Here is a 19344-nt window from a genome sequence, read left to right on the forward strand (position 1 = left end):
TCTTTCATATCTCAACATCTATTTTCCCTTCCATCTCTCTCTCTACTATCCCCTCCTCCACTCTGTAAGTCTCCTATCCCTTCTTAGGACATCTGTATGCGCATGTATGTGTGTGTGCGTGTATGAACTACTCTATGCAAAACGTCCTGGGCGGCAGGGACAAACTGTCCTCATTCATCTTCCCAGAGGAGGACCCAGCCATCGTGGAGGGAGGGATGGAGGTAGCACAGTAACAGAGCAAATGACTTGATTTTCAACCTTCACAAACAGAGGGATGATTGATCCTTCTAATGGAGAGCTTATGATTGTATATATCAATCATTTTGTCAGATCATCTGAATCTAATGGCGTAACTCATGCCGTTTAGTAAAAGCAATGGACTGAATCTTGCACCTGACTGATGCCTGCAGTTTTTAATACTTGGAATTTGTTATTTCAATGGGTAATTTGTTTGGTTTCAGTAAGAATCATATGCATGTTTCTATCCGGTTAGACTGGATTAAGCCAAAGTCCTTTGGTCTTGTTCTCCCTTACGGCCACCTCAGGCTTGTGTGGATATTGTTTATTATAACACTGATGCAGAATTTGTAAATGAAAAGTATTTTGGTTGATTTGCCAACATCCCGGGCCTGCTGATGTGTGTTTTGTGCCACGCTGATTAGCCTAAGGGGGCATAACAGAAATAGGAGAAGCTCCAAGTCTTTATAAATTAGTTCACAGTACACACTGTACATACTGAACAGTATATGCAAAAATGTAGCTCAGTCCTGGGGAGACGTGCTATGAATGGTTGTCTCTCTGGAGGTGTTGTGGAGAGAGACAGGGTGTTAATTTGTGTGTGTGTGTGTGTGTGTGAGTTTGCATAAGTGAGAGAGTGTGCGTTTGTGTTGTGAGTATGTGAGTATGTGAGTGTCTTCCCAGAGGCTATTAGCTGCCTTCTGACATATTTCACTAATTTCTGAACAGGTTTAAAACCTCAAAGAAAAGCGACAATATTAACATTCTCTCAGTCTGTCTATCAGTCACTCTGTCAGTAAGTCAGTCATTCATCATCACTGATTATCAATCACTACCGATAGAGACTGCAGTGGGCTCAAAAATACAGAAAATCGTAATTACCAATACCACAATTCATATATCCCACGCACATATGCATAGTCATCCTCAAGGCAAACTGCACTGAGCAAACACATTGTCAATTCCCGTTGGAAAATTTCACAGGTACTCACGGTTTCTGGGTTTGTCATCGTCCATGCCCTCCTCTTCATTCTCTGGGTCAATGTCTTCAGCCTGAGTGATCCAGTCTAAATAGCCCTGTATTCACACAAATATAAACACAAAGACAATGAAAATACTGATCAGGGGTCAGCAGTCTCTTCAATGTCTCCTTTGAACTCATTGAACTCACTTAAGTGCATGTTTTAACTGACTTGTAAACTAAGTCAGCTAATGTTTCCTGCTTTGAACTGACGGTATTTTGAATAAGGTTCAAAAGTCTTATCTAACTACGTAGGCATATCTTGTGGCATTGCTTGACTATTTTAAATTGAAAAGGCTCACACTAAAATGTACAAGTAGGCTACCAGATTTAGCCACTGGGGACTGTGAACTTTAAAATTCAAATTATATTACATTTCACAATTCACCTTTTTGGAAACCTGACAGTAATATACAGTCTAATTAACGTAAGTGGCAGGTAAACACTGTTATATCCTCTTTTAAAAGGGGGCTTCAATTAAACATGCACAGAGAGAACACCCTACCTTGAGGTCCTCCTCAAGTTGCTGTTTTTCTCTGAGTTTCTGGAAGTCACCACGTGCCTTGGCTTTCTCCCTCTCTTTGGAAAACTCTCTGGGAGGAGGGAAGCAGAATGGAGGGATGGGGGATAGATAGATAGAGAGAGAGAGAGAGAGAGAGAGAGAGAGAGAGAGAGAGAGAGAGAGGTAGGGAGAGACCAAAAACAAGGTGAGGGGGAAAATAATCAAGTGTTGAGAAATAAACCACGTAAAAATACTGTGATAATAAACCTGCTAAGAGAGGAAAAAAGTGAAGAGAGAAGAGGAAGGAGAAAATATGTTAATATGCAAATGCAACTGAAAACACCCACCGACAGAAACATTGGAGCTGGATTCACATCTCAACAATTGAATTAATCTAGTATGATGGTGAATATGAATTGCGACACCCCTACTGACTGACCAAGAGTAGATAAAGAAAAAGATAAAGAATGTATTGTTTTATTTGAGGATAACGTTTTGATAAAAAGCAAGACAACTGTTTGCCTCCCCACCTGTGTGACAGTTGCTGGTTACATAAGATGCTACTACCCTGAAATTATCACCTGCGACCAACTATTGCTGATGAATGGAAAAAACAACAAAAGTGAAGCAATTTACTGAATGTTCCTGTTTATTTTAAGAAGACTGTTCGAACACTTGATTATTTTGGTCTGTAATACTTGGTGATGGGGCCACATTTCTTGTGGATTTGATATCAACGAAAATTAACATAATTTTAAAAATTCAAGGATAATTTATTCCCAATGTGCCTAACAGCTTACAAAAAAGTGAATTATCTGTATTGTTATAGTCCCAACGCAACAGGGCCCCAGGTGCTCGCAGGTCTGCTGGGAGTTGTGTGTGTGTGTGTGTGTGTGTGTGTGTGTGTGTGTGTGTGTGTGTGTGCGCACACGCTTGCAGGCTGTTCTGGGTCCACCCCTGGGTCTCCTCCCCGTCACAATGTGCTTGGTACAACCCCTAAGGTAGGGACAGAGAGCCAGCCTCACCGGCTGTACCACATCAGCTTACTTCTGCCAACCCGGATAGGAGGGAAGGTGGCTCTGCATAAAAGTTGTTTTGCAATGAGCTCATCACCTTTTGTCTGCCATTGTATTCTTTGGTTCACTGCCCAGAGGTCAGAATAAAGATAAACCGGTCAAATTAGAGCATTTTGTGATTTAATTTATTTTACATTGTTCTGTTAAAGGATTAAAGGGCTAGTGACGACGGAAAAGATAGATTATTTAGGACAGTTAAAATCAATTTTAGCAGAGTGTAAAATATTTAAATATTATGATGAAATCTGGTGACATTACTTACAGGTGTCAGGATGAAAGAAATAATAAAGGGACTGATTAAATGCTGCGCTTGTGGAAGGTCAAAGTCAGCCACAGAAGGAGTTTGCATAAAAATATAATTGGTACAAATGCACACTTTAAGGTCAATTTAAAAGTAAACTTTGTTAGTGCCACCAAGTCATGAATATTTTGAATGAGGATGAGTAAGGTAAGCAGAGTTTCCTTCTATCTTCCACACTGTCACACACTGGGTTTGGTCATTACAGCTTTAATAGCTGCATATCCATTCATCTATCCATTGAGAAGTGGGACTTTCTATGGTGAATGTCTGTAAGATGTCACGTGGTCATAGTGTCACTTGAAAGCAAGATCAGGATCAATTATATGAAAGATTGTCATATGCCATTTTCATTGATTTTTAGAGTCAGTCTAGAGGTGGAACAGAATAAGTGGCTGTGTGTGTGTGGCAGGGTGTTTATTCTGTGTGAAATTTAGAGGAATGAAGGATCCTCAGATCACACCTGCAAACAATGAACACACACACACACACACACACACACACACACACACACACACTGATCAATAAGCATTAGGACCAACTGCTGCTGTCTCGTTTGTCAGAACATCTGCAAGAGACCCAATCCTATTGATCTGTGTTTGTGTGTGTGCCAGAGTGTGTATATACCGTATGTGTATGTGAGAGCAGATGTGAGAGCAAAACTATGAGCGATCCTCATCTAATGTTTCTGAATCATCAATGAATTATCTTGTTGTTTCTTTTTCTCTTCCCACATCACATTACATCAAATCTGGACAAACAGTGTCACACCTGATGATTTGTCTGTATGTCCATCGTTCTCTCTCATCCTGTTTAGCTATTAGTTATTATGCCAATGTGAGACCAACACATACTCATGGAGGAAGCAGTTGGTAAAAGGTCAGGCTGTGTAGTGGGCTGACAGCATCATTAGTTAGAAGTCAGACAAAGAGTCAGACAGCGGAACTCTCGCAAGATGTTTGGACCGATGGACCTCTATTATTTTTCCCACAATGCTGCTGTCACATCACTGTGGGTATCAAGAATCAGATTTGGGTTAGTCATTCAGTCAGCCAGTCAGTATGGGGTGAAACACTTCAATACCCCAAACCATTTCTCTACTAAAGTTAATTTCAACCTACAGCATGTGAGGAAACTTATATTCAAAACTACATTTAATATCAAAGGTTTTTTAGTATGTTTTTTATGAAGGCCAGTAACCTGGTAATGTTCAATAACCATAAGCACAAAGACAAGCTTATGGTTAACATATTAATGTATTCCCCAAAAAAAGGTGTGAGCTGCAAAGTATTTGTAGATTTCCTTACAGGACGTTTCTCTTTATGCTGAGTGTTTTGCGCCATCTGAACAGCTAGGAGAACTGAGCATTTTATGATAGTTATGGCGCTATTCTATAGAAGCAAGCAACAGTGTGCAGTTGTAGCGAAAGAAAAATACTGCCACTGAGAGACATATGCCAAATTGCAACAATGATAATAACTAAAAATGTCTGTGCTGTTATTTAGTTTAGTAGATCTGCAAATCCAGATACACATGTGTTACTGTAAAACACGTTGGACACAAGTGAAACCAAATGGTATCCTATGTACATATGAATGTCAGCTTTCCTTCTGTATGTTTTGTGGTTATACAATACTCCCCAAACACATTCCTCTATATACTTTGTACAACACTTGTTTAGTGATAAATAATTTGTATCACCATTTTCTGCGAAAAGCAGGGAGTGGACAGAAGAAAAAAGTGCCCCTACAATAAGAAGAAACAGCAACAACTATCGAAGAACAACAGCATGAAGGAGAAAGAGAGAGTTAGTCTAAAGTAACCTTTAACCTCGCCCTTACCCGCTCAATACCCCAAGAACCAAGTTTAGCACAAAGAAGGATCCGATGATGATTAAGGTGACAAAATACACCCAAGGCCACTTGTACCCTACTGCATCATTCACCTAGGTGGAGAGATGGGTGTATGGAAGAGTGGGACCAGAAAGGATGGATGGAAGGAAGGAGAATTGAAGGTTGGTGGGAGATTAAGATGGAGAGAGGAACAGGAAGGTAAGAAGTGAGAACAATGATTGAGAGGACATTGATGAGAGTAAGGAAAAAGCAATAAGAAATGTTAGGAGGGGAAGGAGGGAAGAGGGGAAAGAAGAGAGGAGTTAGATCCTTAGTGAGAGTTCCAAACAGATGAAACTGCTTGCTTTGCAGGATCCCCATTCATACTATTTGTCACTTTGTGGACCAAATGGCAACCAATTTGGTCAGCTGTATTTAATTCAAATTGGAATAATTAGAGATGTATAGATTTAACTGTGATTTGACAAGAGGGTTATGTATGACCATTATAGCAACTGAAACAACTCTAATAGGCCTTTCACACCGCCGCAAAATCGGCGCTAGTTCTGGGCTTGTTCGGAGTTAGAGCCAGTGTTTTGGTTTCACACCGCCAGAGAGCCTGCTCCAGGCCGTAAAAACCGGGGGAACTCATACCCCAGGATTGAGCAGGGTTTGATAAGAACTGCTTGCGCAAACGGTTGGGGGAGGGATTATCCTGACCAACCAGAGCAACTCAAACCTCATGCCCGCCATATTTAAAAACACCGCGGTAACACTTTATAATAACTATCCGTTGTAACTTGTTAATAGATCATTAGTAAACTCTTAATTAATGATTTATTAATGATTTGTTAAGTGTTTGTTAGCAGTGTGTTAAGAATGTATAACAATGCCTTACAGACAGTTAATAGACCATTAATAAACTTTTAGTTAATTGGTTATAAATGACTTGTTAAATGACAGTTAACCGTTTGTTAAGGATTTATAACTGTGCTTTATAGATAGCCGATAGATAATTTTCAAGCTAGTAGTGAATTACTTATTAAATAGACTTATTAAGTATCAGTTAATAGTTTATATGTGTTATCGGGACGTTATTCTAAAGTTGCAACTATTCCTCATGTATTAATTGTTTGTAAATGAGGAATAGTTGCAACTTTAGAATAACGTCCCAATAACATATATAAACTATTAGCTAATACTTAAAGGCCTACTTCACCGGTGGGAATATGAAGGTGTATTGAATTCTGAGATCCTATGTAGTATAAATGTGCAAAAAAAAAATTAATTGGTTCATCCTAGCCTGAGAAAAGGCAGAAAGAGTGTTTTTTTAACCCTATATTTCTCTTTCTCGTGACATCACAGAAAGAGAAATATAGGGTTAAAAAAAACGTACTTTGTAAATATTACTGTGATGTCACAGTAAAAGACATCACAGTAATATTTACAAAGTAAGTGTTTTGGTTAAAGTTGCAACTATTCCTCATTTATTAATTGTTTGTAAATGAGGAATAGTTGCAACTTTAGAATAACGTCCCAATAACATATATAAACTATTAACTAACACTTAAAGGCCTACTTCACCAGTTGGAATATGAAGGTGTATTGAATTCTGAGATCCTATGTAGTATAAATGTGCAAAAAAAATTGAAATTGGTTCATCCTAGCCTGAGAAAAGGCAGAAAGAGTGTTTTTAACCCTATATTTCTCTTTCTCGTGACTAAATCATATCTCTGTATGTAATATAAACTGGTTAAAAAAAACATACTTTGTAAATATTACTGTGAGGTCACAGTAAAAGACATCACAGTAATATTTACAAAGTAAGTTTTTTTTTAACCCTATATTTCTCTTTCTGTGATGTCACGAGAAAGAGAAATATAGGGTTAAAAAAAACACTCTTTCTGCCTTTTCTCAGGCTAGGAAGAACCAATTTAAAAAAAAATTGCACATTTATACTACATAGGATCTCAGAATTCAATACACCTTCATATTCCCACCGGTGAAGTAGGCCTTTAACTAATATATTAACTCACACTTTACAGATCAGTTGTTAATAGATTGTTAACTTTCTACTAATACCAGTGAAACTTTGTAAAACTGCACATGGGTGAAACAAGTTCAAGGTACAGAAATTTGACATGATATTTAAAATATCAAATTTTTGTACCTCAACCTTGTTCCACCCATAGGCTGTTCTGTGTACTGTTTTTTACCAAAGAAACACCACAGATGAAATGTTGAACATTGTGTTTAATCTATAGAAACACACATACTGAGCCATCACATGGCATAACAGTAGTATACAAAAGTGTACAACAACATACAAACCCATGAGGTTTGGGAACTTTTTGTGGTAGACACTGGATAAACATAATTTCAGAGGGACATTTAATGTCCATACATCCCGGCAATGTCATGGATTATCCGTCCTAATGGCCCTTTGCGATGCTACAAAGCACAGTTATAAATCCTTAACAAACGGTTAACTGTCATTTAACAAGTCATTTATAACCAATTAACTAAAAGTTTATTAATGGTCTATTAACTGTCTGTAAGGCATTGTTATAAATCCTTAACAAACTGCTAACAAACACTTAACAAATCATTAATAAATCATTAATTAAGAGTTTACTAATGATCTATTAACGAGTTACAACGGATAGTTATTATAAAGTGTTACCAACACCGCTACTACGAGACGTAAACATAACATAATTACCGAACGTAGCGATCAAATTGACCGGCGAGAATACGCTGTATGGGTCCTGTTTGCTTAAGAAAGCAAAGCGAGAGCCAACAAGTGTAAAAATAAGACGTATTCGCCGCTGTTGTTGTGCTTAAAGCTAGCGGTAGCTTTAGCGTTAGCCACAAGAGCAGCGGCGTCGGGTGACGTACACACACGTTTACAGTGACGTCATGACGTTGCTCTCTTGCCGGCTCCATGGCTGTCTCCGGTCGATGTGAAACCAACCGGTTCATAACTGGGATAAGGCTGTAACCAGTTTTGAACTGACCCCAACACCAGCCTGGAACTGACTCTTGGTTCATTTTGGTGTGAAAGGCCTATAAGAGCTAACTGTTAGCGTACAGAAGTTGAGCTGAGATGCCTGTGAAAAGAATAGGCTACAAGGTTAAAAACAATTTGATTCACTTTTGTAATGGAAATCTGCTAATTTCAGGCTTAATCACTTTGGAAAGAAAGTATTTGAGTTAGACAGTTGAACAGACTGTACAGCAAGACTCCCATGGATTGGACATCATCACTGTTCTCATGGCGAGTTACTATGTGTTATTGTCTTTACTCTTTAAAAGGATTTATGTATGTAAAAGGATATATATGGTACTTCTTAACAGTTTTATGAACGCAAAAAGAATAGGTTTCTACTCCTGTGCAGCCTTACATCCCATAATATCCATTTTGAATGCCATGCTTCCTCAGTATAAACTCTCTTGCCTGTTGTATTTTAACTGTTGTGCATTTCTATTTATTTTTTTGCGTTCTACCTCCATAGCTGACCTGGGGGGTGAATTATTAATACCCCTGTGTATCCCTACAGGCCGGGTGGTGCTTGTACTAAAACAGCATGACTTGGCAGAGTGGGGTAAAACAGCACCCAACTCGCCTACTGGAACAGCTTTTACTGACATGAAACATTACCAACACAGAGTCAAAGGCACAAATAGCACGTATCTTTTTACAAATAAACACGCGCTGTTGGCACAAACACACTGTAAGCAAATGCATGCTGATTTGCACAAAAGAAAACCATACATGTAAACACAGACACACATTCACACAAGACGGATTTGGGCAGTTGAGTGTATAAGGAAGGAAAACATATCTTTCAACTGAGCCTGGACAAAAACAACTCAACTAAAACAAAGAAAGACGTCCATAAAACCTGGGAAGTTTGTGTGTGTGTGTTGTATTTTGACAAGATGTGGCACATGGGGTTAACTGACATGAACGTAACCGATATACAGAAGCTGTGTCCCTGCTTATTTTGGGTGTAGTGTGTGTGTGTGTGTATCTGTGTCTCTCAGGCTTTTCTCAAAAGGACGCAATATTGTGCTTTTTATAGTGGCAACACTGGCAAGCCATGGATTTTAGTGATTCAAAACTCAATCATAAATTGCAATTTAAATGTCTGGTACAGAGAGTCTTGCTGCATGGCCATCTTATCACATCTAAAACACTATGTACTGTACAGCCACATCACAAACAACGCACATACGGACATGTGTACACACATGACAACAGCGCACCGTCTTACCCGCTCAACACCCCCAGAACGAGATTGAGAACGAAAAAGGAGCCGAAGATGACGAGAGAGACAAAATAGACCCATGGCAGCTCATAGCCCATAGCATCCTGCATCTGAGAGAGACAAGAGATATGGGAGGAGAGTAAAAGGAGAGAAGAGGGGGATTAACAGGGAGAAAGTAGTAAAGGTGAAAGAAAGGCAAAATGAGGAAAGAAGAAAGGGATGAGAACAACAGGGATAGAAGACGAAATGTGGGGGGAAAAGGAATGAGAAGAGTAGGGGAAGCAGAAGACAAGGACATGAAGTGTGTTAGAGAGAGTTAAAGAAAAATTTAAAAAAACGACAGGCAGAAAACAAGAACAGAGCAGTGCATGTTAAAAGGAGCAGTAGAAGGACCTGGCAAAGCAAGAATGGCAGTATTGTATGATTATGTATGTAATCTGAATGAATCTTCATTTGCTATGATAGCAGTAGATGTTGGATGTCATCAATCTATATTCCTGAAAAATGTGAGACTATAAAACATTTCTAAACTATTAAAATGCACATACTGAACTTAATGATCAGCTTGGTGTTGTTTGTACTTATAACTCCTAATACATTGAATGTATTATTATTAAGAGAGCTGGCTACACAATGACTATAATAAGAAGCCGATTGTAAGATTTAAGTTAACTGATACTGTTGTGTGCATGTGTATTTGTGTATACAGGAGGATGCAGCAAACAGGGTAGTTGGTAGTTGCAGGAGGGGTGTAGAGCTAGTAAGCTCTCTGCTCCATGTGTATACAATGCATGCACCACCCACACCAACAGACGCACGCACGCACACACACACACACACACACACACACACACACACACACACACACACACACACACACACACACACACACCTGTTTGTAAATTCAACAAACATTTAATAATCAAATGATTCATTCATTCCTTATGTATTCTGATAGGTAGCCCCAGTTTGTGCCTCTCATGTATTATCATTACTAGTTATTCCAGTCACAGAGCTCATTCTGTGAAAGATAAATCCCTGTTTAAAAAAGCTAGAATTTCATTAACCAGTTCTCATTACTATTCTAAAGGTATTTCCAGACTTTCAAAGGCTATCCATATGAATTAAATTAAGCTTCCCGTTGTGCATATCCTACTTTGAACAAAAACTGAAACTAAATACTGAATCTGGTTGATTGATCGATTATATGGACAAAAAGTTTTACATCTATTACAACAAGCACATAGCCTAACAAGTAACAAAATATCGAAATACGTCATTTCTGGCTGCCATCTTTGTTTTGATAAAATAAAGTCAAAACTCTAGATTCATTCATTGTTATGTTAAGTTTTTTTCAACAGCCGTCTGGGTATTTGCAGGATCAATGAGGATTTAAATGTCAAAGAGAATGATGCTTAGCTCTATGAACTGAATATAATGATAATGCAGAGGCACAATTAGGGCTTTCTGACTGCTGAAAATCAACCCAATTTAGTTTTATTGTAGCACAGTTATTCAGAAATTGAGTTAAAAACTTTTTTTTTAAATCCCAAGAAACCGGTACTCATCAGTACCACATGAGTGCTTTGCACTGTTGAGACGGACTGGCCCCGTTCTGCCACAGCCTTGCTGACCAACAGCTAAGTCATTAGTCTCTATCATTGCAAAGTTACACAGGGCAGCGGACTAGTGGCAACATAACTTGGAAACTCTAATTACTGTAATATTTGAGAAAACACAGGTATATGTGAATGTTAATGAAGGTATCATGGCTTTCAATACCTTACTACCTATTATTGGGATATCGGCAATATCAGAGTGTAAAGCCATACCTCTATTGTGTAGGAATGACTCAGAAGATTTCTCAAGTAGGAACATGTTTGACTGAACCTTCGATAACATTGATTAACAGCATAGACTAATGTATTGATTTTGATTTTGATTATTGATGTATTTGCATAGACAGGGCTGCTGCATGCTTCTGGCCATTTACATGGTATGGGGTAGTTTTTGTGTGAATATATGCCTCTGTGGCTGTTCGTGTGCGGGTAAGTGTGTTAACTTGACACTTGAATCAAGCATCGGGATTCGACACACGTTCCAAATGAATTGGCGCCTTCAATTACACAGTGTATTGTCTGCATCGATTTAGTCTGAGATATGAGCCTACACACATAAACACAATAGCTGTGTGTCTCTCCCTGAACAAGCATTGAGTGCACACCTGCTTTTCTGAGAGGAGCGATGTGATATTACTTTATATTCTCTTCTCAAAAAGCACTCATGTGCCACTGATGGTACAGATACAGTACAGTGGTTTCACACCCTAAGCAGTTCGGCACTCACTCCACACAAGCACATATACAGACACTGTTGTGGTGTCCGGCTCACCCAGTACAGCACTTCTGTCCAGCCCTCCATGGTTATACACTGAAATACCGTCAACATAGCAAAGGCAAAGTTGTCAAAGTTGGTGATGCCGTTGTTTGGTCCCTCCCATCCTGCTTTGCACTCAGTTTCATTTTGGTTACAGTGTCGACCATAAGCTGTGAAGGGTGCACACGGTGCCGCCTCTTCTGTCGCAATGGTGCCTGTGACAAAAGAGATAGGAGGAAGAGAGAGATTGATACAGTATACTGTATCCTTTTGACCCAACACACAACGGAGTCTTGGTGGGAGTATCCGCTGTTTCCAGCTGAATCTTTAAATCAAAAAGATCTGGTGTTAATACAAAGCTTAGGCTTCGTAGACGGGTATGTATACAACGGGCATGTAAACAAAGGGGGCTCACCATAGTCAGCAACATGCCCGTTTACAGAGCCTAGGCTGTGCCACTTACAGTAACACTTAATTTATTTATTCTATTTTTTCCAGCGCATCTGAAAACAATAGATTTAAAAACAGAAGTCTACGTCTACAAGAAGCACACACTGAGCTAAAACCAAAGAGAGCAGCACTAATGTACTAATTATACAAAACAAGCTCTCGAGGGTGATATATAGGATAAGAGAGAGCATTCTGCCGGCACTGACACACACAGTGCAAGCTAATGCCTCTCATGGGACCTATAACATCACTATAACAACACTGTCCATTTATACCTAGGGGCCTTAATTGAAAGTTGTTTCAATCATGTATGTGTCTGCTGTTCAAATTATTGCCTAAATCAGTCTTACTCAGAAGCATAAATTATGATTTCAATAATTAATGGAGGTTAAAGACTGTTTAAGTGTGTGCTCTATTTTCCCCCTGCTTTGTTGGCTGATGGGTGATATCTTACTGCCTGCCCATCACTTGAGTTGAAGTGTGTGTGTGTGTGTGTGTCAATATATGCTTACTGAAGCTTGCTTTAACACACAGTTGAATACATGCTTCAAAATATACCTGAGCATTGAGGTGTGTTATGAAAGTGTTTGATCATGCATGTTGGTATTTCTATCTGTGCATCAATGCACAATAGCCTACATATTCTCTCCGACTCTCTGTATACGTGTATACGTGCATATACTGTATGTGTGTGTGTGTGTGTGTGTGTGTGTGTGTGTGTGTGTGTGTGTCTACCTTTCTGCTTGTCAACACAGGTCTTGTGCATCTTGCCCATGAAGAGTTCCAGGCCGATGATGGCATAGATGATGATGACGAAGAGGACCAGCAGGGCGATATGGAGCAAAGGAACCATGGCTTTGATTATGGAGTTCAACACTACCTGTAAACCTGCAGCACACACACACACACACACACACACACACACACACACACACACACACACACACACACACACACACACACAGAAGAAACACTGAGAATACATAAAGGGTATATAAAAAAAGTCAAAGTGAAATAAATAAGAAAGAGTTATTTAAAGGAGCTGTAAGCGGAATGGTTCTTTTAGCTAACTTCCTGTTAGTTACTGCAGTTAGCAGTCCCCTCGCTCGTCCCTACGTCACCACATTAATGCACTGCGGTCTTCAAGCAGCGAGTTATCTAGCATCATCTCAGATCCATAAGTGTGATAAAACCGGATAAAACATGATAAAAACCATCAAAACAGACATTGGGAAGGATTTTTACCTGCTCCGCCATTGTAGGCGCATACACATTCATCCATCTGTTGCTCTGGCGTGCACCGGCAGTGAGACCATGGAGTGTATATAGTATATATGAGTGAGACGAGTGACGGTTTGTAGCGTTCTCTCTCCTGATTGGATAAAAAATCGGGATACTACAACATTTTAATTAGGCTATTACTGCAAATCAGAATGACTTGGAGACCTGTGATATGACGTCCGCACTCTGTTGAAGTGATTGCTGTAGGAATATGGAGTGATATAACACATATATAAACCGCTCACTTCACCTTTAATGAGTTTCTCAAAAACAAAAACAAAACAAAAAAACAGAAGTTGCTTAAAAGTGAAAAACTTTCCTGTTTACTTCCTGAATAAATTAATCACACAAACATTCTGTCAGGGAGAAACTCTGTTGAGGATGTTTTTTATGAAAGACAGCAAAATGTAAATGTTTTGGCCACCATTATCTTTGTAAACAATGCGGGTTATTAAGCTGATTCAAGACCTCATTTGGTGGATACAAATAACACATACAGGATATAGCTTAATTCCAAATGGAAAAAAACAGTTTCTACTTGTTCCATATAGCTGAATCTGACTTATCTATTTATGCAAAACCACAGTTCCTATAAATTGTACATTTTGCACACTATTACACCTTTAGAGGAAAGTGAAGGCCTTAATTCTAAAACTAAACATGTTACTACACACACACACATACACACACACACACACACACACACACACACACACAGAGAGAGACACACACACACACACACACACACACACACACACACACACACACACACACACACACACACACACACACACACACACAGGTGCACAAATTCGCTCAGCCTTCATCCAAGATATCTAGTCCTTTCCTGTGTTCTGGCCGGTTGGATTATTGATTTCTGTAGTGGTGGTTGACAGGCTGACAGACAGCTCATCTACTGCTACGGTCTGAGTATCTAACAACAGGACCATAGCACTCAGGGTGTAATCTATTGTGTGTGTATGTGTGTGTGTGTGTGTGTGTGTGTGTGTGTGTGTGTGTGTGTGTGCGCGTGTGTGTGTGTGTGCGCGTGTGTGTGTGTGTGTGTGTGTGTGTGCGTGTGTGCATGCATGTGTGCGTGAGTGAGTGTGTGTGCATTTACACTGTGTGGCGAGTTGAGTTTTCCGTTTCAGGTAGCAGGTTCAGCGCACCTCAGAGTCAGTTACTGCGGCAACATACGCCGTGGGTCTAACCTGTCAGATAGGTGGTTAGACCTACTCCGGGTTTGTTTTCACTTTACGCTGCAGCTCCGACTGAGGGAAGAGTGTTACTGTCACAACGCGTCCCTGTACAGTTTAAAGCAAAATCACTACATAGAAATCTCCATAGGGATGTTTTTTATCATTTTCTGATGATTTTACGTTTGATCGATCATTTATCTGATCAGTAGCCTAGTTCTCAGCCCTTGTGTCGTTCATATAGTCCACCTTACACATCGGGAACATGCTCTACAAACAGATTAACAAACCTATTTGTATCGTATGTATATCATTCTTTTTTTTTAAAGTCTGTGCCACTGAACAGTTTCTGTCAGGGTTAAATGTAGGCTACTAATTCTGCGGCTGCACGCGATCGTCACTGTTCACTTGTGTGATCCCAAAGTCACAGACAAGCCTCGTTAAATAGCCTAATATGAATGTAGAAATTATATAATCATTTGAACTGTGATCACTTGAGGAAAATGGATTTGGTAATAAATCAATCAGGCTCTACAATAGAAACTGTCACCTAATTTGTCTGACGTTAATGTATTTCACTCCCCATTTAAAAGAAGCGACAGTCTGTTTACTGCACAGTATCATAGCTTGCCTACATATTATACAGTGAATATAAAACACTGTCAGCAATGATGTTCCACGCCAGCTTAATATTTTTGCTGCTGTTGATATGCGTAACTTTTTAAAGTATACTATTGCTTCTCATACGGAAACGCCATGATTCTCTTGACAAAAAATGTTTGCCCCGGTTTTTTCTGAATTGCGACTGATTAGATCAGAGTTATGAGATAATATCCCCATACCATAAGCTCATTCGTTAATATTTCTAACTCTAGTGGGAGGAGAGGAGATTTTTTTTTCGAGAAGTGGATAAGTGGGAGGATCAAGTATTTGTTTCTCCTGTTTCCATGGTGAATCATGTTATCAGCGATTCATTGGCTTTTACGCACGCGCTCAACCAAGAGTGAACACACTCAGAGTTGATCACCTGTTCTGAAACCGATAACCCAGAGTTGCTTATCAACACTGCGTTCTGAGTTGACCAACTCAGAGCGCAGGGTTAAACTCAGTTTGTAAACCCTACTTCCTGAAATACCCCCCTGATCTTGACGCCGGCATTCCACTGGCTGCGCGTGCGTTGTCCTGCGGTTTTGCTCCGTGAGCCCACGTCCGTCAACACCCGCCGGCTCCGTGGGAGTTCAAGGAGTTCCAGCGGTAGTTAAAAGTGATGGGCGATTGTGCTTGATAAAATGATTCTGTATGTGGTATTTACACAACAACAAACGCACGGAAGGTTATTATCATCCGAACAAATAAAAGAACAGTGGACATGCTTGTATGTGTTTCTGTTTTTCGTAATGTTACCTGCACTGAACACCGAGTGTCTTATTTTGAAAATGAACCCGATGTTTAATTGTTTTGTCGGCGTCTGTGTTTCTGTCTATCTCGATGTGTTCTGTGCTAAATTGGTGCGGCGAGCTCCGGCATCCGGCAAAAATAGAAGCCGTGCCTATCTGACCGGACAGCTAGAGTGGGACTGACTAAAGTGAAAACCTCACAATGCCGTTGCGGAGCGGAGAAGGACCGGACAGGCAGCTGGTGGAATTCGGCCTAGAGAGCATTGTTTCTACACTCAATCTTTTCTGTCTTTCTTTCATTTTCTCTTTTTTTCATTTTTCCACAGCTCGCCGTACTTACTGGGTACTCCAGAAACCAGTCTGAGGGGTCTGAGTACTCTGAATGCCCTCAGAGCCTTGACATCGAAGCCTGCCGCCTTCCCTCCAATAGGAGTGGCGCCGTCCACCTTGGTGGCCTGCTCCAAGATCGCACTAAATAGCCTGCAAGACACAAAATAATAACCGTCAGTATCAAGTTGACATCCCATTTCTACACACCAGACATACAGAGGTATAACATAGAGTGATAAATACTTGCAGTTGTTGTCACCATTTTCTCTGTTACCAATGTTTTCAGAAACTGAACAAAACTATCAACACCATCTTTATTATGATGTATAAAACAGGAAATAATGAATACATCTGCGCTATTTCACAATCTAAGGTGTTTCTTGGAGATAACTCAACAGTGGAAGATAAACCAGCTTAACCAGTCAACTCTCCAAAACAACTATACAAGTGTTTCATCTGTTCACTCTGTATTTCACAGATATTGAAATCATAAGACACTCGAGTTTAACGATTTGTCAACTCAACAGAGACTGTGCAAGTCAGGTAAAGGAATATGTCTCCAAAATGTGTTTATAAGAATGTGTGCTCAATCTGTTCATAATACGTCGGATTGAATATGGCACACATCACTACATTAACAGCCCTGCAATTGTACTGTAATATCTATTGTAAAAAGTATATATAAATACATAATATTGTAAACTATCATCCTCTTAAAAAGGGCTAAATGTGGGTTTAAGCTGATGCTGTTTTCTTTAGCTATTAGCTTCTATGAAAATGACTGACACCTTTTGGCAAAATGTATGTGGACACTTCTGCATATGCATATGCATATGCGTTATTCTGGTGTTGGGCTGTTTTTCATGATTCGGGAAATAGTTTTAACAAAAATAGATCTATTTTACATACCTTCACATTCACAAAGATCATGAGAATTTTTCAGAATTTCTTCCATATAAACATTAATATAAATATTAAAATTAAAATTAAGTCATCTGGAAAACAAAAGCTTGACTTCCAACTTTGTGGAAACAGTATGCGGACCAAGAAAGCAAGGTCCAAAAAGGAATACACATGCATTGGAAGTGATATCACGCAGGGATTTAATTTTCAAGTGGTGCCCACACACTATTAACCATATTTTACAGAACATAGACAGAGATGAGTAGACATATTTAAAAAATGCAAATGCAAATAGTATTCAAAAGAATGGCTAAACATGTTTTTATCCTGTCGCCTTTTGTCAGCTATTATGCCATATGAAATTATTTACATATTTTGATGAGTGGCTCACAAGCTTGCATTTATGTACAGCCAACTGAGCTTATCGCTCTCCCTCTCCTCTCTCTGCCTCTTTGAGATCCTTTAGAAATCTTCATACAATACCATTTTCCAGCTAGCACGGCTCAAAGGCCAGTCAGCGGCGCGTTAGTCATGGAGAATTATCAATTAGCACAGATGAAATGGCCACTTGAAAAGACCTCTCAAAACATATCACCCTCTCTCTCCCGCTCTCTCTCTGCCTCTCTATCGTGCACTTCCTCCCTCTCAATTTGATTCACCCTTTCCATTTCTCTCTTGGTGTGAAGCACGCCTTTGAAATAGAGTATGAAAAGCATGTCAAGGATCCTCAGTTTTGCACCATCAGCATTTCACCCAGCATGTTTTGCCACGGTGGGGTGTTAAATGATAATTAGAGCCATTGAGTGTTGCATCCACAGTTTAAGATAATGGAGGCTGTGTACATACATTCATAAAGATAACAGAGGTTGTGTTATTTATTTTTTGGTCACTGTCTTTACACTTTACACACACACGCACACACACACACACACGCACGCACACGCACACACACACACACACACAGCCTGTTAACTCACGGGACCTTCCCTAATATACCCTTAGGTAAATGTCAGTGAGAGAATAGGCTCCATTATCTGCATGCATGTGTGTGAGTTCCAGTTATATGTGTGAGTATGTGCCATAGAGATTGCTCAGCACCAGGCACAAGCTCTTTCGCCCATATGGTAAACATTCCAGAGGGAGCAAAATCTGTCACTTCTCATCTATACACACACTGCGTCTCACACAGACACACACACACAGACACACACACACACACACACACACACGCTGGCAGTGAGGTACACACGGGAACAAGGACAACCTGGATCCGAATGTCCTGAGTGTGCGAAATGGATGGTGTGTGAACGTGTGTGTGTTTGTTTCATGACCATACTAATCATGTTTTTTTCTCATTGTACCATCATCCTGTTTTTATATATATAAGCCAAGGAACAAATATGTTTAGACAAGTAAAACTGCTTGATTGGTGTTTAGAAAGACAGCACTAGTAAACATTTACACAACATCACTTGTCAGAGAACCCTAAACTCTGGTCATTTTTAGCCCAAATTACCAAAGCAGGGGTTTTTCTGTTGAGCACAGACTCCATTACCCCGCCTTCACATTGGTTTTCTACTGGATTTTGGCTATTTCTACAAAGAGACTAAACATGACTAAGATTAAATGGGACCAAGTCAAGATTTTGTACTGTTACTAAGTCAAAGGTGCAAGGACAATTCTATCACTTCAGAAGACGAAGCAGAAACAAGTAAAGGGTTTATATTAAGCTATGGGGAGGTCTAGATGAGGCCACCCAAGTTTAATCTTAAACAGCAAGCCACAACTCTCCTGAAGAGTCCTTGAACCCAGCCAATTCTGGAGCTGCAGCTTGCTGACCTTCCTGTGGCAGGGTTTCAAGGATAAAAGAAAACTTCTATTGAAGAAATACAACTCAACAAAAGCCAAAAATCAAACAGAGACGAATAGAAAGAGAGAGAGGCAGACAGACAGAGAAGGAATATTACAGCATAAGAGTGGTAAAGGTTGTGTTTATGCCAGGGCCACTGGCACCATGAGGCCAGACGATGGTGTGTGTGTCTCTATGGGGGGAAGCCAACCATATTCCGTTTGTGTTTGCTAATGTGAGTGAACACTTCACTGGCCATGGACAAGACTCACTAAGTGTGTATGTGTGTCTGTGTTGGTGGATTCACAGAGCCTTCCTTCAGGCT

General features: G+C 39.8%; 1 protein-coding gene across 1 annotated transcript in view; it reads right to left on the bottom strand.

Moving 5' to 3' along the window:
- cacna1c (calcium channel, voltage-dependent, L type, alpha 1C subunit) overlaps window positions 1-19344 on the bottom strand; it is a gene marked incomplete at its 5' end in the record, with an annotated part of 185599 nt that overhangs the window by 46595 nt on the left and 119660 nt on the right. The window contains 6 exons of the mRNA XM_080051210.1: window positions 1230-1314; window positions 1764-1851; window positions 9244-9347; window positions 11629-11828; window positions 12799-12951; window positions 16278-16417. Coding sequence (XP_079907336.1) covers window positions 1230-1314; window positions 1764-1851; window positions 9244-9347; window positions 11629-11828; window positions 12799-12951; window positions 16278-16417 — 770 coding nt within the window. The remainder of the gene's footprint in view (window positions 1-1229; window positions 1315-1763; window positions 1852-9243; window positions 9348-11628; window positions 11829-12798; window positions 12952-16277; window positions 16418-19344) is intronic.

Source organism: Ammodytes marinus (assembly GCF_949987685.1).
Source record: "Ammodytes marinus genome assembly, chromosome: 22".
Taxonomy (NCBI): Eukaryota; Metazoa; Chordata; class Actinopteri; order Uranoscopiformes; family Ammodytidae; genus Ammodytes; species Ammodytes marinus.